This window comes from Chiloscyllium punctatum, chromosome 38 (assembly GCF_047496795.1).
Source record: "Chiloscyllium punctatum isolate Juve2018m chromosome 38, sChiPun1.3, whole genome shotgun sequence".
In the NCBI taxonomy this organism is placed as follows: Eukaryota; Metazoa; Chordata; class Chondrichthyes; order Orectolobiformes; family Hemiscylliidae; genus Chiloscyllium; species Chiloscyllium punctatum.
Genome location: NC_092776.1, coordinates 19,753,875 through 19,778,727, shown reverse-complemented (window position 1 = coordinate 19,778,727; position 24,853 = coordinate 19,753,875). Strand labels below are relative to the sequence as shown.

The 24,853-nt window shown below is 38.2% G+C and overlaps 1 protein-coding gene across 1 annotated transcript in view; it reads right to left on the bottom strand.

Moving 5' to 3' along the window:
- Positions 1-15,946: 15,946 nt before the first annotated feature.
- rab11fip2 (RAB11 family interacting protein 2 (class I)) overlaps positions 15,947-24,853 on the bottom strand; it is a 91,864-nt gene continuing 82,957 nt past the window's right edge. The window contains exon 5 of the mRNA XM_072557332.1: positions 15,947-16,602. Coding sequence (XP_072413433.1) covers positions 16,378-16,602 — 225 coding nt within the window. The 3' untranslated portion in view covers positions 15,947-16,377. The remainder of the gene's footprint in view (positions 16,603-24,853) is intronic.

Sequence of the window (24,853 nt, the reverse complement as noted above, 5' to 3'; positions counted from 1 at the left end):
TTCATGGCAATAAGGTTAAGAATTAGAAAAAAAAAGCTAAAATTTCATTATGATGGTTCATTTTTTCTTAAGGGGAGGCTGTTATGAAGTTGAAGGTGTATACTCTACCTTTAAGCAACAGTAAAAGCTGAAAGCTGGCAAGTACTTGACTGACTAGCAAGTCACAGAGTGTGCTGGAAAATTGAAAGATATAACATTTGACTGTAACCTAGATACCTCAGTTGTTTTCACTGCAGTTTGAATTTAACCAATCAGTTTAAGTTATGCCCCAAGATACTAAAACCCAATTGAGTTTGAATTTTACTGTTTTGACAACATTGAATCAATGAGACGATCCGATGTTTGGGGTATAGAAAAAAAGAGGTATTTGGACAGTTAGCCAGAATGAGCACCAACTGCAATTGAAAGACTGCTATTCACCACACTCTCTGTCAAAGGTACCTGTTTCATATGAAACATCTTTGCAGTAGAAGGCCAAGACGACCCAGGGACATTTACAAATAGAGGAAGATCGACACTGAAGATGACAGCTGCTGTCTGGATTTGTAAAATAAGTTGCTATAAATTTAATAGGGGCTTTTTAGGATCAGTGTATTGTTATAGAGTGGAAGGTAGGTAACAAATCTTTACGAGAAAGAAGGCTTAGAGTTGTAAATACTTGTTGTTTAATGTTCACATTTAGCGTTAAAGAATAAAATTGATATTTTTGTTAAATAATGGAATTTGGGTGGTCCTCTGTCACTCATACTTTAACAGATTGTGTGGTGAGGTGAGCTTTTCTGTGTGTTTGCTTTAATTAGCAGAGGGTTTTACTGCTGTGTCCTAACAACAGTCCAACAGGTTTATTTGGAAGCACTAGCTTTCTGAGCGCTGCTCCTTCATCAGGTAGTTTTCAGAACCACCTGACGAAGGAGCAGCCCTTGGAAAGCTAGTGCTTCCAAATAAACCTGCTGGACTATCACCTGGTGTTTTGTGATTTTTAACTTAGATTAAAAAGAATAATTACATGGCAAAGCCAACATTAAGGGCATTTAAATGAGTATTGGACATACATATGAATAATAATGGAATGGTGTAGGTGAGGTAGGCATCAGATTAATTTCACAGGTTGGCGCAGGAGGACCAAAGGGCCTGTATTGTGTGGTAACATTCTATGTTCTAAGGGGTAAATGGGGGATTGACTGAGTATATTGTAGTCTAGATTAGAGTGGTGTTGGAAAAGCACAGCAGGTCAGGCAGCATCCAAGGAGCAGGAAAATCGACGTTTCAGGCAAAAGCCCTTCATCAGGAATAGAGGCAGGGTGCCTGCAGAGTGGAGAGATAAATGAGAGGGGGTGGGGGTGGGGAGAAAGTAGAATAGAGTACAATAGGTGAGGGGGAGTGAGGATGGAGGTGTACAATAGGTGAGTGGGGGTGGGGATGGAAGTGGTACATTACAGTCAATATAGGCACGATATTCTGTCGTGGTGACTGTAATATTGGATTAATATTGACAAAGTGCATTCGTCTTCAACAAACTAAAGAAGTTTTAAAAGTAAAGGCGGCAGTTATTATAGCAATTAAATCCAACGTCTAGTCCAATCAAACCACTATATTAGTTATTGTACCTATGTTTTTTGGGGGGTAGTTCTTTCAACAAAGCTATTTCTCAGTCGAAAGCATCCCAGCCTTTTCATTTTTCAACAGTGGCTATCTTCCTCCTCGCCCCCTCCCCGCCCCATTACATCAAAATATCGAGTTCAACCTGTTGTGTCCAGCAGACAAAGGATGAACAATTAGCAGCACGCTTCTAGTGAAAAGGGATCACTTTGTTTTTCTGACCTGAGTGGGTTTATGTTGAAATAGGCCAGAGCGCGCATCTGTTGCAACCAAACACTTGTCTCTGTTTAAGCAGAATGGAAACAGCCATTACTCACCTCACCGCCTCAGGCAAATCCCAACAAAACAGCGCCAGTTAACTGCACTGATTGTTCAACCTTTGTCATGCAAACTTCAGAGACTTTTTTTTGAAGAGAAACAACATTTTCCCCCTTCATGGTATTGAAGAGCCTATTAAACAAGACTGGGCTATTGCTGCCTGTGGAAAACCACAATCATTTACAACAAAAATACAGCGGGTGCTGGGAATCGGAAATAAAAGCCGAAGTTGCTGAGAATACTCAGGAGAATCGACCAGCAACTGTGCAGAGAGATACAATACACAGTTTCAGGTCAGGGACCTTCTATCAGAACCAATAATTTCATGTAGACCAACATTACCTCAGGAAATATTTCATTTCCAGGATCTGTAACCATCCCTTCTGCTGCACTACGTTAAAATAATATATACTGCATTGAAACAAACAAAAACAGAAAGTGCTGAAGAAACGCATCAGGTTCTGTGGAGAGAGAAAACATGAACATTCAGTGACCCTACTTCAGGACAGGTTGTCCGTGGTCGGGACTGGGAGAAACTTATTGCGAAACAGGCTCCATGGAGCTGGAAAATTAACTGTTTTTTCCAGCTAAGGAGACAATTGGCGGGACTGATCACTTCAGCAAACATTTGGTGAGCCAAGGCTTCTCGCCTCTCTTGTGTCAGTGTCATCTGCCTCTTTGTGTCTTTTCAGACGCGTGTCAGGTAAGACGAGAGACAATGGGGAGACAGGGACAGCGAGCACTTGTGCCTCACGCGTGCCACGTCTGACATCTGATTTCTTTCAGCATTTTCAACTTCCAGTGCAATCAAGATTAGTTTACTTTTTATTTTAAAAGAAAGGTTTTGTGGAGGGGTGAGGGGGGGGGGGGGGGGGGAATCATCGCCACCTTGAGGAAGTAACAGCTGGCTGCTGCTAGGGGCTCCTCAATATCTGCTTCAACTCGCTTTTCCACACGGAACACCTTTAGTCCATCTGCCAAATTTCTCCTTCGAAACGTTTCAAATGATCGCCACCAGCAAGCGGCAACAGTCGACGGATATCGATCCGCTTTTATTAACCGCGGATTAGCCCAATATCATTTCACCGCAGTTTGGCCGCGTCTGTCTAAGTGACACGCGTTTGCCACCCGACATGTAAACAAGCGCATGTTTAAAGAAATTTCAGGTGCTACTGTGTGAGCACCCGCTTTGTTAGCACTGGGGTTAAATTACCTTACTTCTCTTTCAATGACACCACTTTGATGCTGATGTTACAAAGTACATGTAGTTTTTTTTTAGAAAAAAAACTGAACTCCATGAAGCCATATGTTCTGCCAGTAGGCAAATGGATAAAGGATGCAAGAATATGCACAAGCGGGGGATTATCACTAATTTATTAAACATTTTTCTATTCATAAATGACTATTTAACACTGAGCCAGCCAGCTCTGTGTCCAGAAGCCGTCCGGATCCAGATTCAGTGGCGCCTATCGCAGGTGAGAGATACTTCAATAGCCACAAGTTTTATATTAAAAAAAATCAATACCAAAAATATTATACCTGGAGGAAGAGACGTGACCAAACGAAATGCAATTAAAAAGCAAACCGCAAGAGGTTTAAGTGTAAGGTGCCCTACAATATTGGTAATTTTGTATTATAGATATCGCTGACCTGCTTAAGATATTCGTCTCAACAAAGTCTTCAAATCGGTATCTGAAATTCAGCATTACGCCACCGCTACCAAGGGGGAAAAAAAAGATTTAATAATAAAGATGCAGGTTTGTAATCAATGTGTATTACAATATTTGACTAAGCGAATCAATCAGTCCTCAGAGGCTTAATGAACCACTTAAACTTGCACCTAGCACCAAGTGCCGTTTATCAAAGGTTTCCTAAGCAGCCAATTCCAAGCTGGATGTACAAATACACACAATACCTTCCCCTCTTCTCGGGAGGCCAGTCAACATGACTAACTGCTCACTACTGATAAGATCCTTAAAAAGGTCGAAAATTAAAAGTTAATTTTTATCGGTATCCCGGTAATTTATGAACACGTCAACTGATAGCCAAATCCGAGTCTTTATTTTTGATTTAATACGCACTTGAAAACTTCGGAGCGGCAACTGATGATCGAATGGAAACTTCCTTGAGGTACCTTTAGGAACGAATACTATGTTAGAATTGAGCTGCCTTTGGCACATCTCAATGGTTTAGTCTCTTAAAACCACTTGTGGTTTACAACTTTTTAAGAGAGTACCATGAGCTTTTATATTGATAGCTTAGAGCAGTTTTATGACTAGCGATGCATCGGGCTGATAAGAATTTCTTCCGCATTTCAAAATAATGAAGTATTAAATAATACTGCGGTTGCAGAATAGATTTATATTCGTCTACACGACGTCTACATGCAGTTGGATAAAGTTTATTTTGGATATTAAGCAACAGCAGCTTAAGTCAGGTACAATCTGATAGATACTCCTTGAAATCTACATCAATTATCCAAATATCTCCGTAGGTGGCTTGATATTTTATTTGATAATACAAAGTAAAATGACCTTAAAGTGTTTCACGATATAAAGGCACTATATAAATGCAAGTTTTTACAGTGAAGTGTGAAGCCAACGTGAGCTTTCACACTGTGAACGTACTTAAAAACCAGAGTTTAGATCAGAGTGGTGCTGGAAAAGCACAGCAGGTCAGGCAGCATCCGAGGAGCAGGAAAATCGACATTTCGGGCAAAAGCCCTTCATCAGCCTTTCCTGATGAATGGCTTTTGCCCGAAACGTCGATTTTCCTGCTCCTCAGTTGCTGCCTGACCTGCTGTGCTTTTCCAGCACCACTCTGATCTAAACTCTGGTTTCCAGCATCTGCAGTCCTCACTTTTGCCTACTTAAAAATCAATGTAGCTATTTCCAGCAAACAGCAAATTTAATGGAATGAGCTTTGAAAGGAGGATACCCAACTTGCAAGTTCTGAAGTACAAGATTGGCAAGATGTATGTTGACGTAGACAACTGAGCCACAGATGGTGTGGTATCAGATGGTATGAACTTTATGATATCAACAAAAGTTCAAGTCTGTAAGTACAATATATGATAGATTGTATTTGGATGTAACAATTCATCTGCAAAAACCCAAGTATTTTTCCTGTATGTATGACAATGCATTACCCACAAAATAATTGTCTATTCAATTGGTCCACCTCATACAGTCATAGAGTTATAGAACACGGAAACAGTCCTTCGGCCCAACTCGTCCATTCCAACCAGATATCCCAAATTAATAGAGTCCCATTTGCCAGCATTTGGCCCATATCCCTCTAACCCTTCCTATTCATGTACCCAGCCAAATGCCTTTTAACTGTAATGATAGCAACCTCCACCACTTCCTTATTGCAATAGAATACCACCACCAAACACATCTTCCCCTCATTCCCTGGCTGCATTTCACAGGGTCACACCCTCAGAGACACCCTAGTCCATTCCACAGCCACCAACATCACCTTCCCACGTAAACCAAAAGGTGTAACAGCTGCCCCTTCACCTTCTCCCTGCTTACCATCCAAGGACCTAAACAGTCTTTCCTGGAAAAACAGCATTTCACCTGTACCTTCTCCAATCTTGTGTATTGCATTTGCTGCACCCCAAATGGCCTACTCTACATTGGAGAAACCAAACTCCAATTTGGTGACTGATTTGAGAAACACCTCCAGTCAGAGTGCAGGCATTACCCCAAACTTCCTGTAGCTGGCCATTTTAATACAACTGTCTGTCTTTGTCATGCTACAACATTCCATTGAATCACAACATAAACTGGAGGGACAACATCTCATCTTCAGACTAGGTATTTGAGGGGTAGCACAGTGGCGACTGTTGCTGCCTCTCAGCACCAGGGACCCACGTTCAATTCTAGACTTGGGTGACTGTGTGGAGTTTGCACATTCTCCCCATGTCTGTGTGGGTTCACTCCAGTTTCCTCCCATGATCCAAAGACGTGCAGGTTAGGTGGATTGGCCAAGCTAAATTGCCCACAGTATTCAGGGATGTGCAGGATTGGTTGGTTAGCCCTAAGAAATGCAGGGTTACAGGAATAGGGTAACGGGATGGGTCTAGAGGGATGCTGTTCGGAGGGTTGGTGTGGACTTGAGTGGCTGAATTGCCTGCTTCCACGCTGTAGGAATTCTATGATTTACAACCTTCTGGACTTCAATATTGAATTCAACACCTTTAAATAGTGAACTCACTCCCAATCCTTTTCTTTCTTCTAGGTTTACTTATTACATTCTCTGTTAACACATCCTTGCTCCCCTCTCCCACCCCAGTGGAACTGTCTGTTCTTTCAAGTCTGGCAGTTAGACATACCATTTTTCTGCTATTTCCATATCCCATCACTTAATCAAAACATCAACATCCTTTCTACCCCAGCACTCCACACACCAACCGCTACCCCCCCCCCCCACACCCCAAACCCCAAACCATTGCATAAATGCTGCTCTCTCCCCATCTCATGTCAGCTCTGAAGAAGTTATCTAGACTCGAAATGTTAGCTTGCTTTCTCTCCAACACTTTGTTTTCAGTAGATTCCAGCAACTGCAGTAATTTATTCATGCTTCCTTAGTGAAGATTGTTTATTTTCCTCTACGCCATACAGCATACGTTTTTTTTAAAGTAGTAAAAGCAAAATATTGCAGATGCTGAAAATCTGAAATAAAACTAGGAAGTACAAGAAAGCAGATCTGGCAGCATCTTAACAGAGAAACACAGTTAATGATGACTCTTCAGAACTCTCGAGTTCATACTCAGAACGTTCACTGTTTCTCTGTTCACAGATAGTGCTAGACCTACTGAGTTTCTCCAACAGTTGCTGTTTTGATAAATGTTTAATGTTTACAAAGCAGCCTAGGAGCTAGACAAATGCAAATGGAAATCTGGCAGACATTTTTAAAAGAAATTGGTTCCTTTCATTAACCAGTTCCCACTTTTAATACCAAGCTAACTTGGTATTAAAAAGGAAGTTAATTTGGATTTTCAGAGTGTCTAACAAATAAATAATAAGGATACACTGCTAAACTGCCTGGCTGAGTCAGTTACTTTCTCAAAGTATTCCCATGAATGAAACATAACATTCACTTAATTGCTTAGTGCTAGACAAAGTATTAATAACAAATAATTTATCTAGTTCTGAACAAAAAGATTTATTCACCTTTATCAGGTGAAAGCTTGAAACATTGATAGCAAAAACTAAATCAGTCTCTATTTCAAGAATTTAAATTAGAATAAAAAAATTGTCAGTGCAAGTAGACTGGAATGGTAGAAATTGGTGACCAACATTTCACCTAATTCTAACCCTACTCCAAGCTAATATACATTCCAATCAGTTATTGCTTGCTAACAAATTTGGATTTCATAATTCCACCTCTAGAAAAATGGCAAAATTGTGACATTGAAAATACCGCTATTACCACAATTTGACCAGGAAAGATGTTAAAGGGAAAATCAATGGATCAGTTGGGAAAAGGATTTTGATAACGATTTTGTTTCTTCAAAGAAGTTGACAGTGTGGCGATATCTACGTAGGGTTTGGAAAAGAAATATGCCCAATGGTGGAATGAGAAATCAACAATGGGCAGTGCAATAAGGAAAAGTTCAGCATTAAAGCACGAGGAGGTTGATAATGATCAAAAGGCTGAAAAATACCATTAAAGTAAGATGAAGCAAGTCCTTGCAGGAATATCAAGAAAAGACAGAACCATTTAAATGTTATTAACCCTCCCTCTGCATAACTTGATCCAATAGCTTGCTTTGTTATGAACTAATTTGTATTCATCTCTATGGAATAGATTCCCAAGACGCATTTACTGGATCTGGAATTATTCTTGTGAAGAATTGACATTATTGCTGTTTCGTCCCACTATCTTTCAAGCCACTTACTCCTGGAGGCAAAATCATACCTGTGTGAAAATTGCACTAGTTCTGTGCTTTTCACTTTGTTTCCACTTAAACTCATCTGTATATCACAATGCAAAATCTGCTTTAAACTAGTGCAATCAGATGGCATATATTGTAAATTTAAATGTTTAAGTGCCCAGTAGTAACTTAATTGTAATTTGGTGCAGTTTGAGTGATACACCTGTATTGGAGTGGTAGCTGCACATTAAAAATGCTGTTCAGTCATGTCAGATAATTAGATCAAGTTGGTATGAATACATGGATCTTATTCTTGGACTTCTTGATTCTGAAAAAATGTTAGTTACACAAAGCTTGTGTTTGCAGCAAACCTCAAGTGGCCCGGTCAGTTCTCATTTGTCTTTTCAAGATCCTGATGTCCGAAAGAAGAAAGACATGCCTCATCATATGTACCTACTGTAGCTAGCTGGAGCGTTCAATGCAAGAGATGTTCTGATTTATGCATTTGGCTGATAGCGACATAAAATTCTTAACAGAAAAACAAAAACATAGCTAAAAAGAGAATTTGCCAAAAAAAACTCAGCAGGGTTGGCTGCATTGATGGAGAGAAAGCAGAATGAATGTTTTAGCAACTTCTTCAGAACTGGAAGAAAATTCTTTACAGTACAAGACTTTTGTGTCTGAAGTGGATCACAACAGAGATACAAGGTTAACTTGCCCTATTTGAGTTGAGATGTGGACGGATAGAGACACAGTCTGAACTCTGTGTGGGATTCTATAAAAAGGTAGCAATTTCTTAGAAAAGCCTACATCTTTTTTCATGTGCTGCATCTGAAGTCTTTCCCCTAGGAGATGGATATGTAATGTGCTTCTTTCAACAATCTAGTGCTGGCAAGCAGGTCTCTTGTAGGAATCCTTTGTCAATGATCAGTTTATTAAGTCCCAACGCAGCTACAATCAATGCACATATTATCAACGGGCTGCAAGTTATCTGCCAGTCCAGATTGTGTTGACTTCCTTCTTGCCAAAGAGTCATCATCTTCATTCTTTTTGCTTGCCTGCTTGACATGATTGATTCTGCCCAGCAGCTCAGCAAGGAGTGTTCATGTTCAAACTCTTCCTGAAGTAGATGGGACCATGGTGACTCAGCAGTTTACCAGTCAGATGCTGCCTGACTCAAGGTGGGTGGTGGCTGACCAATGAGACACACTCTGTTGTATTATTGAAGACAGCCTGTCACACGTGTTCTCAATCCCAGTTGAGTTGGGAATATCACTGTTACCATGCTATGTTAGTACTCTGCAATGAAACTGGAGTATCCTCTGCAGGACACAAGCTGCATAAAGATATATGGAAAGCCCAGGATGCCCAAATAATCAGGGTCCCCCTTCTTGACCATCCTTGTTGAGTCCAAAGGAACACAAAGCATGATGTTTGGAATCAGGTTGGTTGCAGAAGTTGGTGGACAGGCAAAAAAGTCTAGGCATCAGTCCACCTTTGAGTTCCTTGGTTTGTCAAGGTATGTGTTATTAGGCTTCAACTCTCCTGCGGTATCCACAGATAGTGGAGCTTTTCATCCAAAGTTGACAGTCTGGTTTACAAGTGCCATATTGTATCGATATGCTCAAGGCATATAACCTCTAATCTTAAAATGGAGGGTCTCAATTTTGTATATCACAGGTGAGGAAGTTTAGATGTTTAGATTCCCTACAGTGTGGAAACAGGTCTTTCAGCCTAACATGTCCACACCGACCCCCCGAAGAGTAACCCACCCAGACCCATTTCCCTCTGGCTAATATTAGCAATTTAGTATGACCAATTCACCTAGTCTGCACGTTTTTGGACTGAGAGAGGAAACCCACACAGACACGGGGAGAACGTGCAAACTCCACACAGACAGTTACCAGAGGCTGAAATCGAACCTGGGCCTGGCACTGTGAGGCTGCAGTGCTAACTACTGAGCCACCATGCCAGCCCAGGAAACACAGCTGAACACCTGCTAGGAGAGAGAGAGTCTGTGTACTCACTGAGGGGGTCTTAAACATTCAGTCTCTTTCAGCAAATAATGAGAAGCATATTAGCACACAAAAACAAAAGCATGCTCTCTTCATCCACACACTATGTGCACCACATCAATATGTTTGACACACTATGTTCCATATAGCATAAAACACCATTGGGAAAATTAGAGATTTCTAATTTTTGTGCCCTTCAAAAAAAAACATTAAAAATGGAATATTTAGAGATATGATGATATGGACATTGTATGTTTTATGGATAAATGATTAAGGTCTGCTATATTCATGGTTCTATACAAACTACGGTTTGATTTATTGAAAAGGTACTATCAAAGTAATTGTCATGCAGGTTTTAATATGTCCAGCAAGCCAACTTTAAAGAGTAGCATTGAATAATGCTATATTCTATTCATTTACGACATAAGTTTACACAGTTCAAGTTATTACAAAAAGCAAAAATACAAGATATTTTCATTACATATTTAAATAATGCAAGCGATAATAGAACTAGTAGTCCCCAAAGTTTCATGCGGCTGATACCTGCACATCTTGTATATATTTAAATCATACAGAATTACATGAAAATACAGAGCACAGGAATAGGTCATTTGACCCAAATAGACACTGCTGCTATTTTATGCTCCACATTCTTTTTCATTCAAATATCATTGTAATCCTCTATTCCCTCCTGCCCTTAAGTGCTTTCCATACTATTTCCTCACCTATTCCCTTTGGTAAATCTTACCACATTCTCAACATTCTCTGGGTAAAGAACCTACTTCCTTTTTGATTTCTCGATTTGATTTACTGATTGTCTCTAGCGTTGCGGTTTCCCACAAATGGAAACGGTCTATATCCACTCTATCAAAATCCACTGTTAGGTCATCTCTCAGCCTTCTCATTTCATAAAGAGAGATGACACCTGTTCATCCCTCCCTGATAAGTAATGAGGCCAGAAATGTGAAATCAAAAAGTCAACTTAATTTCCTTCTGGTTTTGTTGAATTAAGCCATTTGTCAACTAGTTGGATCCTTTAAAATTAGCAAGCTGCCACATGAAAACAGTTTTGATAATAACTAATAAGCACAGGATTTTCCTGATATCATTCTTGAAAATTTTGAAATTCTCTTCAGTCCAAATACTGTACATCAGGTGTTTTTTTTTGTTGCATTTTATGATCAGCAACTAGAATTGCTGAAAATGATGTTTACGACTATACAGGGAAACTTCAATAGGGTCCGGATCTGCAAGGTTTGATTATCACTCACTTACACTTAAATACCTTGTACACAGTGTACACCTTTCCTGGTGATCATAATTAGCATTTGGCACTTTGCTGGTTGCATTTCAGGTTCTGTTCTCAGTCTGAGAATAAGCCTTATGTATTGGTGCCACATTGGCTCAGCACTACTGCTTGACAAGCGTCAGGGATGTGGGCTCGATTCCAGCCTTAGGTGGTTATGCAAACTCCACACAGACACTCTCCACTTATCTGCATGCATTTCTTTCCAGAGTCCAAAGATGTGCAGATTAGGTGGATTGGCCATGCTAAATTGCTCCGTAATGTTCAGGGATGTGGAGCCTGGATGATTAACCATGGTAAATGCACAGTAATGGGGATAAGGCAGAGGGCAAGGTATGGGATATTCTTTGGAGGCTCGATAGGTCAAGTGACCTCCTTTCGGATTGTAGGGATTCTATTTGATATCAGGCTTGATCATGAACTGAACTGATGACATGTTTTCCAAAACAATTGTGATTCCCTCATAATAAGTTAGAAGTCAAGTGCGAATATAAATTTTCAGACAATTACACTTAATATTAACTTTTAAAGAAGGACAAATTATTTTTATTCCTGACAACTCACTCTACCTTGAGCACTAGACAAAGGCAGCATCAGTTTAAGCATAAGCAAAATGCTGTGGTTATGGCAAATCTGAAATAAAAACAAAATTCAGGAAATATTCATAAGATTCAGGCAGCATCTGTGGAGAGAGAAACACAATTAACATTTCAGATGAATGACTTTTCATTTCATTTTGATGTGCTGATACAATCAGTAGGTGCCAATTTTGATTACATAGCAGTGTAAAAGGAAGTCAAATCAAAACACTGGCAAACTTTGTATCTCATATGTATCAGTTATACTTCATCTTAACAATATTAAAGTATCAAATGATGGGTTTAACATGTATGAATGGATAAATCAACCAACAATCGGTAGTCAAAATTTATTCAATTTCCTGGTAAAATAGGGACGACATTCCACAATATATTTAATATGCTTTATTATAGATTATACGTGCAGTATATGGTTCTTAGCAATATTTCAAGCATGGCTACAAATGCAGAATGCATTTAGAAGTTTAATACGTGTAATGAAAGATGTGCTTTGTCACAACGTAATTACAGTGCAAACATAATTATACTGAACTTACTCATTAAGTCATTAGCAGATTAATACCACTGGTACTTTCCTTTCAATCCAATGTCATTTCTAAACATGCAATCAATTTACTGAAAGCTATTTAAATTCCATTCTTTCATAATAAAATACATACCCAAAGCTACATACAGCCATTTTCTTAGCTTATTTATAATATCAGACAAATACCCATTTAATACAGAACATAAATAGATGCTGTCTGCATGCTTCAATTTTCATTTGTAAATGATCATTTTTTTTAATTTGCCACACACACATGTTGAACTACACTGAATGACCAGCAACATTTTCACTTTTGAAATGTCATTATTTTACATAGTATATACCACATGAAATCTTACACACTCATTTTAAAAAGTCACATCTCTTTTGCAGATCATGCCCAGGTGCATTTAAAACAAACATCAGTCCTCCATAAAGCTTTGCTTCACATGTATGAATGAGTATTACATCAGTTTTGTAAAATATTCAAATATTACAGAAATCAGGTTCTGTATTTGTTGAAAATACTTTTAGTGTAGCACCTCAGGTTATTTAAATATAACCACTGATGAAGTTAGAGGACTACAAAGAGAGGGCTGGAGAGTGGGATTAACTGGGTAACTTTCAGGAGCTGGCACAGACATGATGGGATGAATGCTTCCTTCTGTGCTGTAAAATTCCCTGATTCTATGGTTACCCATATCACTTAAGTCCCATTTTGTGTTGCAATACTCTTCCAGGATGATGGTGCATTTATTAGATTGATTTCTAAAAATCTAATAAATTAAAAGGAAGCATCAAACTACTTTCAGCTACTTATAATTGTACATGATCAAAACATTTAAAAATCTCAGATGCAGGAGGATGATAAATAATTCACTGAAAAACTATGCATAAGCATTGCAAATGTATCTGTGTGCCATAATATGTAACTGAGTGCACTCAATAGAAATTCCATGGAACACAACAGGTCATAAGAAAAGTAGATAATTGCAGGGATATACAAACCAAGTGAAACAAGTAGCTGTATATTACTGGGAAAGTTCAAATTTTAATTAGTCTTTTTTAATCCACAGAAGAACCAAAGGAAAAGCACTGGCACCCACTGTTTTCATTGGTGCACTTCTCATACTGACTGCAAATAGAGTTGATATATCCTTTATGCAGTGTGGACCAAAACACTTATCTTTTATCAGTTTGTCCAATGTGGCAAATATGATTGCATGTAAATGTTGAGTTCTTAACTCAATCAGTAACTTCAATTAGAGTAATTAACTCAAGTAGATAAGTTATGGATTTCAATGTTCCCAATCTGCACTCTAGCTTCTATTTCAGATAAAATGTGGAAATGAGTTTAATGCTTACTTTAAAAATCTTCCACTGCAGTTACCCAATAAAGACAAATGGTTTTAAGATGTAGAGTACCTAAGTGATAGTGTTTAGACAATGTGAAGAATATATGCAATATAGAGGATATCTTACCAAAACCTCTGAGTCACATAAAATTTCAATAAATATCCTTTACAAATGATGTGCAGATTCTGCAGTAAACCGATTAGTAGTTTATGCAGCCGTCAGGGCTTCTTGAAATATGCTTACGGATATTCACTGTAAAAAAATTACAAATTCATAACAATCTCGTCTCAATGATAGTACAATTATTGGTATTATTCTAGGAATAACACATTAATTACATCAACTCCTTAAAGGGTGGGATCCTTGGAGCTGAACTCAAACATTATTCTTCTTAAAAATGCATCCTAAATCAGCATGGATAACTGTCTGAACTGCTTAATTACGGCTATGGAACATTACTTCAAAAGTTCACTACACTTTATTTTTGCAGTCAATACAAAATAATGTCCGTGTGTGCATGTTAAGAATTTGATTGTATTTATATCTAAACAGTTTAAAGTTATACAGTCAGTACCTTCAAGAGTGAAAAATAAATAATAAATTTACAAAAACTGGCATTTTTCTGTGAAACATTAAAAGAAAACCAAAAGCACAAAATTAAATAACTTCAACCTTTTGCTGCAAATTTAATTTCAGATATGCAAAAGCAATACTGGCATACAGCATTTAAATAGACTCTTTGGGTACTTAAACCATTTAAATATTTTACATGGTACGTGTCAAGTCTTCAAGACAAGCAGCTTCACCCAGCAACTAGTTCTCCTCAGTTGAGGTCTGTTTTGTTGTATTGCAGCCAGTTAATTAACTTTGAATGGCTAAGGTAGGTTTCACCATCAGCTTAAGAACTTTGATGTCAATACAGTTTACAATAAGTGATTCTTGACAAACACAAGAATCAGCTATCTGCAGTATGCAATGGACACTACGTACTCTAAGATACTCAGAAGGCTAAGTGACAGTAGATTCCAACCACAGATTGTGTCCATTAAAATGTAGCATTACATAATGTATTTTGAATAACTGTCAAAAGGGACAATCGATTGAGTGTAAATATGTTTGGATTATGTCTCAATGAACACTGATCAACTGTCACTTAAAGGATAGTCAGTAATGTAGTTATGATTCTATTTAAAATGCACAAGAAACCTTAGATACAGTTTGGCATAAAATGCACAACTTTTATTCTGAACAACTACCAAAAAAAGTCTTACAAAAATGTATATAACTTAATATAAAATTTAATAGAACTATTATTCTTCAGATCAGTTGTTTTTTAAATTGACAGAACTTGACATTTTTATTTTAAAACTATATGAAGAATTCACTGCTGAAACTAGTTCTCCCAATGAAATCTCAGTACATTTCAAAAATACAAAATATGTCAGGTGTGAGTTATACTGCACTCATCCCAATCCAGTACGAGACAGGTGTGATTTAGGCAGAGAGTAAGGTATGGTCACACATTCTCAGTTTCCAATGTTTAAGTTATGGTGCTGCATTTTAAACAACATTAACCCAACTTCTCTTAAATGCAAAAATGCCAGTAAAACTGCTGCCTCAGATGCCACAACTAACATTTTAACAAAAGTATGTATTCCAATCAATCTGTTCAATTTAAAAAAGTTGTCCATTCTATTTCTACCTAAAATTTCCAGCTCCTTCTTCAAGAAATACAGATAAAATGAAAATAGGAAACTTTTTTTTTTAAAGTGTATTGCAATTTTAGTTAAATCAAATATTTTGTGGTAATACAGTTGTAGATAGCTCCCAAGAAAAAATAAAAAATCCAGTGTTGGTTTGGAAGTACTGGAAGATTGAAACACAATAGGCAATCAAGTAATAGGTAAATAGTAAACAATCTGTTTTGGCATCACAGAACATTAGTTGAATACATTTGAACACAATGTCTCTGAAGTGTATGAATGCCTGCTGCAATACCATAGAAAAAACACCACTAAATTTATTGTGTGAACATCTCCCCATTAAATATGTCAGACCCTTCCCCAAAGTACACAAATACAACAGATAATCAAGTTATAGGCAAGTAAAAGGTGATCGGTTTTGGCATCACTGAGTATACTGATATTTTGTTCCAATATATTCAAGTGTATTAATGGCTTCAAGCATATAATAGAAACTGCAACACCAAATTCACTGTGAAACTCCCCAAATAAATGTTGGACCCTTCCCAAAAAGTATGCAATAGTACTGGAGCTATTTAGATGAAACATTACTGCAAAGCTATATTTACTTTCGAGTTGCTTTTTCATTCTATTGTTGCTACATTCTATCCGAAAAGATAATATAAAAATAAATACAGTATGCAAGGTAAATAGGTGAGTGTCACTCAGGAGAGATTCCCCCAGGTCAACCTACCAGTGAGGTCACTATGTATTTGCTAATCTGTACAAGGTAGGAATTATAATTTTGTTAAAAACAAACTGAAAAAAGCTCATTCTTAAATGTTAGCCAAATTGAGAGAGAGAGAGAGAGAGAGAGAGAGAGAGAGATGGATGGAGGGGTAGAGAGAGAGGGATTTAAGATATATAGTTTCTACTTTGCCTGGCAACAATTACTTAATAGCCACTATGAAGAGAGTAATACCATTCTGTAAACTTCTTTACCGATTCATGGTCTATAAAGATCTTCAAGTTGCCATCGCTTTTTGTCACAGGCATTAAACATATTTTGTCAATTCCAAAATGTTAATTAGGTCAATTGTTTTTTGAAAGCTTCCCAGCTTTTCTAGATGGTTCGTATGGCACTCTAAGAATGCTGGGAGTTTCTTCCATTACTCGCACTAGAAGGTTATCAATGTAGTCCTCAAGCTCCCGGATTTGACCATCTTTTCTCTTAACAAGTTCTTTTTGCTTCACAAGTTCATAGATCAGCTCATCATATGACAAATTACGATATCCAGTGGCAAGCAGACGGAGATCCTGGAATCAGAAACTGAAATTAGGTTGCTTAAATTCAAATCCTCCATGTATTAGACTAATTTAAACAAACAATTGAATACAGTGTGCCACCTATAGCTTAAACAGAATTACTGTCTCACATTGTACCATAGCAGCATCATTGCTTATCATTGATATCATAATATCTAATGAATATTTCTGCAAGGACTGGCACTGGTTAAGTAAAACTGGGGTGATGAAATTGTAGCTATTTCAAAACAGGTGAACACCAACTTGAATGTGTCAGGAAACATGCAAGCGGAGAGATGGACTTTGAATTTAAGACTTACCTGAAGAACTTTTGTCCTCTTGCATTCTTTTATTTTATTTGCAGAGTTCATAATTACATATTCATTAAATCTGGAGGTCATATAGATCAACAACTGCTGAAAACAATTTTGTGCTTGGAACATTGAAAATATCCAATCCAGCCCAGTGAACCTCAATTGCTATATTGGAAATAAGGATTCACACTTGGAAGCTTGCTTTTATGCAATAATTAGGCTGTTAGAGAACTGGACAAGGGAAGCGATGTAGGACAACTGAAAAAAAAAGACTTGTTTGTGTAATCATAATAAATTATATTCCTAACATACATTTTGGAAACAAAGTTCAATGTTGTCATGCTATTCAACATCCCCAAATGTGGGGCATATTCCTGCAGATGAAAGTGACCTTAAAAGAAAAACAATGGGGGAAACATTTGTATTTTCATTCATAGGTCTCCCTAGAATGACTATGAAGGAAAAATAAATTCAGAACTACCAGGAGAGAACACAAGCAGCTTAAACGTAATGAGAATTCCTTGCATCCAGTGTGCCAAGCAAGGAAGTCACATGAAGCACATAGAAGGATATACTCAGATTAGCATTTAAATTGCAATACAGACAATGCTTGAGGTATTGAACCAAAGCTTGCACTAGTACCAAAAGGTTTGCCAGTTTCTTGGCCAGGAAATCAATGCCATTATATCTGAAAATCAGCACGTTAATGCTTTTGAATGTACAAAGTATGAAAAATAACCTAATGACTTAAAACAATTCACCAAAGGATCCTCAACACTGTTCACATCCATGACCTCTACCACCTAAAAGGACAAGGAGAGCAAAGGCTTTGGAACACCATTACCTGCAAGTCAAATACCATCCATCACTGTTACTAGGTCAAAAACCTGGAACTCCCACCCGAATCGCACTGTGGGTATATCTACACCACAGACTGTCCTCAAGCAACCTTCTCGAGAGCAATTAGGAATGGGCAATAAGTGCTGGCCTAGACAATGGGACGCCACACACTATGGGTGAATAAGAAAAATCCTGACTCTTATGCAAAATAATTCACTTTGCAAAATTACATTTTAATACAGATGGTTACAACTGTTGTTAATTTTATTTTAAACTAGAAGTATCAGTCTTCTTGATATTAGGTCCTAATTTCTTGGTAGGATGATTGAGTTCTTCAGCTTGTAATCAATATTACATCAATCATTCAAAACTAAAATTTGTTTTGAGCAGCCTATTAACTGCAATTGTACAAAGACAACTATTGGCAACTATTTTATGACTGCCGATGTTTTGTGTTTTCAGTATTTACTTTTCTGATGATATTATGTTTTCATATGCAAGCGAAAGAAATTAATTCACTGCTTCAAAGATGAAGGTTTCATTAGTGGGGAGTAGATTATTTTAAATTTTTGTATGGCACTATACCATCAAATACACCTAGGTTAGGAAGTCATGAGTCAGATACTGGGGAAGCTTGCTCTGTGTCAAGGTTTTTTAGTCATCATTTCAGAAGGATGCCTTCTGAAATTCCTTTAACATGCAGCCAGATGAATGCTGTTGATTAAAATCCTTAAAGACACTTAAGAAAACTTCCATATGACTTTTATTAATTACTAGTATTTCATTTCTTGAATTAGAATAATTGTAACACAATTTGGAGGACATTGCTCTATACTATTTGAGCGTTGGTTTGGGCAACATTAGTTAAACTAGTTTAAACAAGTTACATAGGGCAAACTATGTTTTTACTGAATAATCACAGATCGCCTTACCTTGCTACACAAAAGAAAATATCAACAAGGTGATAAACTGATTTTTATTTAAATAACAAAGTGTGCTGAGCTCAACTGGAGGAATTTAATTTACTTTACCAGTACTTAAACAGATTTTCCTTTTTCAAGGAAGATTTGATTTTCAACCACTGACCACCATAACTTAGGTTCTCTTGCAACATGTAAATCAATTTAAAACTGCATTTAAAAGTCAAGGTACCTACTTCTATCATCAGTTATTCTTTTAACTCGGTCACTAAATGCATTGGATTGGCAGCAAAATAATCTGCAGGGACCTCCAAATAACTCAGTGACCCCATGACAGAACTGATTATCATCTAGGTTGCCTTCTGTGCCATGACCCAATCTCTCCTCCTCAAACTTTACCGTCTCTTTTGGCTACCTGCTCAGTATTTCCCTAGGTTGATCGATATCAGTTTTGTTTTGCTAGTCAGGTGTCACAGTACATTTTATTATGTCAAAAGGTGCTACGTAAAAGCAATTTGCTGTAGGCTGTTATATTGTGCTCCCAAGAAAATTTCTATTGGCTCAAGGAGTTACCTTTGCAATGTATAACTTGGATAATCATTTTCATAGCCCCTAGTCTTGACCTTGCAGTGCATTTACTGAAATTGATAACGTTTATATTTTTCCACCCTCACATGATTGTGACATACCTCCAAGAGGTGACTAACTGAAATTATAACCTTCACTCAACATGGAAAGATATCTGACTACCGTTCACTTTTTGCCCTCAAGACCTTTATTGCATTAGCAGCAGGTATTTAAGCCGCTGTCAGTGTTTCTATCAGCGGTTCCACCAGAAATAGTTAGTACTTGACATTTCATTTCTCAATTTCTATGCAAGAAAATGCTGTTCAAGTTTGTGCGTGGACTCCGACAGAAATTTCTCTGCCTAATGCAGGATGTTACAGAGATTGGAGAATTTGAATACAAGTATTAGAGTTTTACAGTTGAGGAATAGCTGTAGCTGAAGCCAAGCTAGGTCAGAGGAATTTCTGATGAGCTGATATTTACATGGAATGTAAAGCAGAAGGCAAGCCAAGATTGTACTGCAACAGTGAAGTCTGGAAGTAACAAGAGCATAGTGGTTGGCTCCATTATAGGCAGAGGTCCTAATATTCCTGATTGTATGAAAGCAATGATGTATGTAGGGCTCAATGTCAATTTTTGACATAAAATTGAAGAACAGATACAGGCACCTGATTTCCTTGCATTTGTATGACAGTTCCTCAAGTTTCTATCAAAACCTTTTGGTCATTAATATTATTTCCCAGTTGTCATGCAAAATTATAGCTCACATAAATTTATGCCAGATCTAGGTGCATTAAAACCTAAAAGTTGCATCTCTGATATTTTACGTTCATCTTTATTTATTTATTTATCACTCTAGACCTACAAAATATTTTCCGTACATCTTAATTGAAATAAATGATCAGCAATTTATATAGTTAAGCAGCAGAGAAGACTGGCAAAATTACAGAACGGATAGTAGGTAGCGTTAACGAATATTACATGGGTTTGGATCAAGGCACTGAGGTAGTGAATAGTTGGACTTGGAGTCAGGAAGTCGTCAGGGAAGGAGATGGAATTGATGATTATTTAACAGCATTTCTAGTATGAACAGAAGGCTTTGGTCTTCACATTTTAAATGAAGAAAACCTCTATTCATCCAATATTGTATATCAGACAAGCTGTGTGACCAATACAGATATAGCAGAAGGTTTGAAAGAGGGGATAGTGGGGAACATGTGGATGTAATCAATGCAAATGGTGGAATCTGCTATTAATCACATAATAGTGGAAATTAGTGCAAATGGTCAGGAGAGCAACAAACTTATGCTATGCTCCTTCTTAACTGCTTCAAGCCTAAATATTCATGTTTCAAGCCACCAAACCATCTCACATGCAAATGTTTAAGAAAATGCAATTATAAACATTTTTAAATGCAAATCATTTATTTCAATTAAAATATACAGAAAATATTTTGTAGGTCTAGAGTGATAATTAAAAATAAATATGGAAATAAAATATCAGCGATGCAACTTTAAGTCTTAGTGCACCTAGATCTGGCATAAATTTATGTGAGCTATAATTTTGCATGACAACTGGGAAATAATATTAATGAGCAAAAGATTTTTGATAGGAACTTGAGGAACTGTCATACAAATGCAAGGAAATCAGGTGCCTGTATCTGTTCTTCAATTTTATGTCAAAAATTGACATTGAGCCCTACATACATCATTGCTTTCATACAATCAGGAATATTAGGACCTCTGCCTATAATGGAGCCAACCACTATGCTCTTGTTACTTCCAGACTTCACTGTTGCAGTACAATCTTGGCTTGTCTTCTGCTTTACATTCCATGTAAATATCAGCTCATCAGAAATTCCTCTGATCTAGCTTGGCTTCAGCTACAGGTATTCCTCAACTGTAAAACTCTAATACTTGTATTCAAAACAACGCATTCATGGTGTATTTCAGAATTTAAAATATGGGGCTTTACCTTTAAGCCCACAATACAATTTTTTGTGGAGACTGGGGTTCAGATAGGGATGCAGGTAATTAACAACCAATTACATGGTAGGAGGAGTTGACAGGAGATGTTTGCTGCGTGGCAGAGTGAAGAGTAGGTTGGTGGACTATGCTATAGACACGCTCAAAGATCCCCAAGGCTTGCTGCAGCAGCTGCAGGCAAACCTCACCGACTTTGAATCCCAACACATTTACAAGCTTCCTTCTTTTCCTGCCAATGCAGGCTGCTGCTCCTTTCAGGCTGGAAGGCTTTTGATTGGCTCCAAATTGAAAGCTTGCCTGCCATCCTTAATTGGATGGAAGGGCCACCCTCTGATCTCTGGTTGGCTGCCCTGAGGAAAACTTCAATGAGTGGTTGTTTATCACAGTGCAGGTTTCTGACCCACATTTCAGCTGGATGGTGGATTCAAAAGCTCACAGGGAAATATCTTGCACTTGGGCGTCCTAAGAGTCAGACTTATAGATCAACATACAAAATTTGCTTGGCCACATTGCAGGCAAGAATACTTAAGAATAACTATGTCAAAAATACACAAGTTAATACCAAAGCAGTTTGAAGAGTCAGATAAGGAAGAAAGATCTGGCAAGCCATAATCTTCTTACTGGTGTTCCAACCAGAAATTTGGCTCTGAAAATATCAATATAGTTAGTTTCACATTTGCTGTTCTACTCCCCTCATTTACTTTTCAATGTTTAATTAGGTGTTAAGGAGTTCACACTGCTTCTAAACGGACTATCATTCCTATTTAAACACTGCTTTTGGAGACAGGTACTGGCAGTAGAATGGAATTGGCAACCAATCTAATTATTACGTACATACCCAGCATAAAGCCTCTTCAGTACGCAATGATGGAGAACAGGTGACAAATTATCCTGAAACTTTTGTATGGAGACCACATAAATTATGCACCAATTGAAACCAACACAGATTCTTAATGAAAGAGCAAATAAAGTGAATTCAACTTGGCACTCTTCGGCATACAGTCTTCAAGAACTGTATCTCCTTGTCTTTAAAATAACACTTTCACTAAAAATAAATATTAAGAGACACTACACAAAAGACATCTTAACTAAACAGAGAAATCTATTTTACAATTAAAGGAATAATTTGAAGAATAATTGGTATACCATAGGCCCTCAATGAACTTGAAATAAGACACACATCTTCAAGTCATAATTCACAAATGCTAGAGTAATTATTTATGTAGAAATTGCAGTTATTGGATAACATTCAAACTGTATTAGTAATTAGGTAATGTTAACCTATTTGGTGGATAGCCTCTTTGAAATCACAAGAATATATGGGAGATTAAGCTGGCAAATCCTTTGATAGACTTTTTAAACATAATTTCCAAAAGCTTCCTTAACAGCTATGCTCATTTTTTTTCCCTAAACTCTAGCTCTCAACATCATTTAAAATGTAATATTTGGCCCCATTTTTTTTTCCTCAGGTTCTGTGAAAAATGGGTCTGGGTGGGTTACTCTTTGGAGGATTGGTGTGGATTTGTTGGGCCGATTCTTTGTTTCCACACTGTAGGGATACTATTCTATATCACTTCCAGGAACATGTTGCTCTTGACCGTCTCCATCTGGGAAACATTGATGCAGACAGGGGCATGCCCTCTTCTCTACTTCCTGATGTCAATGATCAGCTCCTTCATTTTGCTAACACGGATGGAGAGATTGTTGTCTTTGCACCATGTCGCTAAGCACTCTCTCTTTCACGTATTCTGTTGCCTTGTTGTTTGAGATCTGCCCTACAACAGTTTTGTCAGCAAATTTTTAAATGGAGTTGGAGAAGAATTTGGCCACACAGTGATGAGTATTTAAGGAGTATAGTAGGGGCTGAGTACACACTCTTGTGGCACCAGTGTTGAGGAATACAGTGGAGGTAGTGTTGACGCCCAATGTTACCGATTGCTGTCTATGGGTCAGGAAGTTAAGGATCCAGTTACAGAGTAGGGAGCAGAGACCTAGGTCTTGGAATTTCGAGATGAGTTGAAGGTGGAACTGTAGCCAATAAGTAGATAATCCTTGTCATCCCGACGTTCTAGGGATGAGTGTAAGGCCAGGAAGATGGCATCTTTGTGAACCAGTTGTGCTGGTTGGCGAATTGCAAAGGATCAAGGCAATTTGGCAGGCTGGAGTTGATGTGAGCCACAAATAATCTCTTGAAGCACTTCATAGTTATGGAGGTCAGAGTCACCAGGCAGTAGTATTGAGGCATACTGTGATTTTTCTTTAGCACTGGGATGATGGTAGTCTTCTTGAAGCAGGTGGGAACTTCAGATTGTACAAAGGAGAGGTTAAAGGTGTCTGCAAATACTCCCATCAGCTGCTCTGCACAGGGTCAGAGAGCACAGCCAGGGACTCCATCCGGGCCGGTCGCTTTCTGTGGGTTCACTCTTAAGGCCAAGTGAATGTATTCAGCAGTTATCGTGGGTACAGTTTATCCGAGGCTGACAGGTTAGATGACATCAATTAATTGACCTTCTTTTCAAAGCGAATATAGAATACTTTGAGCTCATTGGGTAGGGATGTACTATTGCCCTGTTTGACTTTGCTTTGTAGGCTGTTACGTCACGCAAGGCTTGCCACAAACAATGGGTAACGTGTGGTTGGTCTGGGTATCCTGCTCAGTTTGGTATTGCCACTTGGTGTCTCTGATGGCCTTATGAAGTTCGTACCTGGAATTTCTGCATAGATCAGGGTTGCCCGACTTGTATGCCTTAGACCTAGACTTCATGAGGGAATGGGTCCCCAGTTCATCCATGGTTTCTAGTTGGGGAACATGTGGATCAACTTCTTCAGCACACTGTCTTCTACACAGTGAAGTCTAATGAAGTCTACGATGGAAGAACATCCCACCCAAATCCATTCCTTACCCTATCCCAGTAACCCCGCATTTACCATGGATAATCCATAAAGCCTGCACATCTCTGGAGACAACGGGGTAATTGAACATGGCCAATCCACCTAAGCTGCATGTATTTGGGCTGTGCATGGAAACTGGAGCAGTCAGCAGAAACCCACATAGACACGAGAAGAATGTGCAAACTCCACACAGTCAATCATCCAAGGCTGGAAACCAAACAGAGTTCCTGGCCCTGTGAGGCAGCAGTTCAAACCACTGAGCCACTGTGTTATCCTTCTAATTGGAGATTCCAATCAGGGGTCTCTTTGAAATGAGTAACTGTACTTCCATTTTTCCAGTTCTTTTGTAGTGCAAAACTGTCAGAGGAAGACAAACCATGCCCAGTTTTCACAGCAGGAGAAAGTGAAGACTGCAGATGCTAGAGATTTTCACAGCAGTTGGGTTACCATATTCTGAAATGTAATGGTCCTGACAGCTGCTGTCAAATGGGGTCAAAGTGGCTAAGTACATTAGGTAAGTTAGGATACTGGGAGGGTAGTGTGCCAGGTGGGTATATCAGTAGGTGCTAAGGGAGTAGGATGCTAGCTGGCAAGAGTACCAGCTTGGCAGGTTTTAGAGGTAGAATGTCAGAATAGAGAGGAATGAGGTGCCAGTTGGATAGGATGCCAGGTGGAAGGAAGATCAGGCCAGGCTGGATGCTAGTTTGGTTTGGACTGCAGAGAGTTGGGGTGGGTCCAGTGGGAA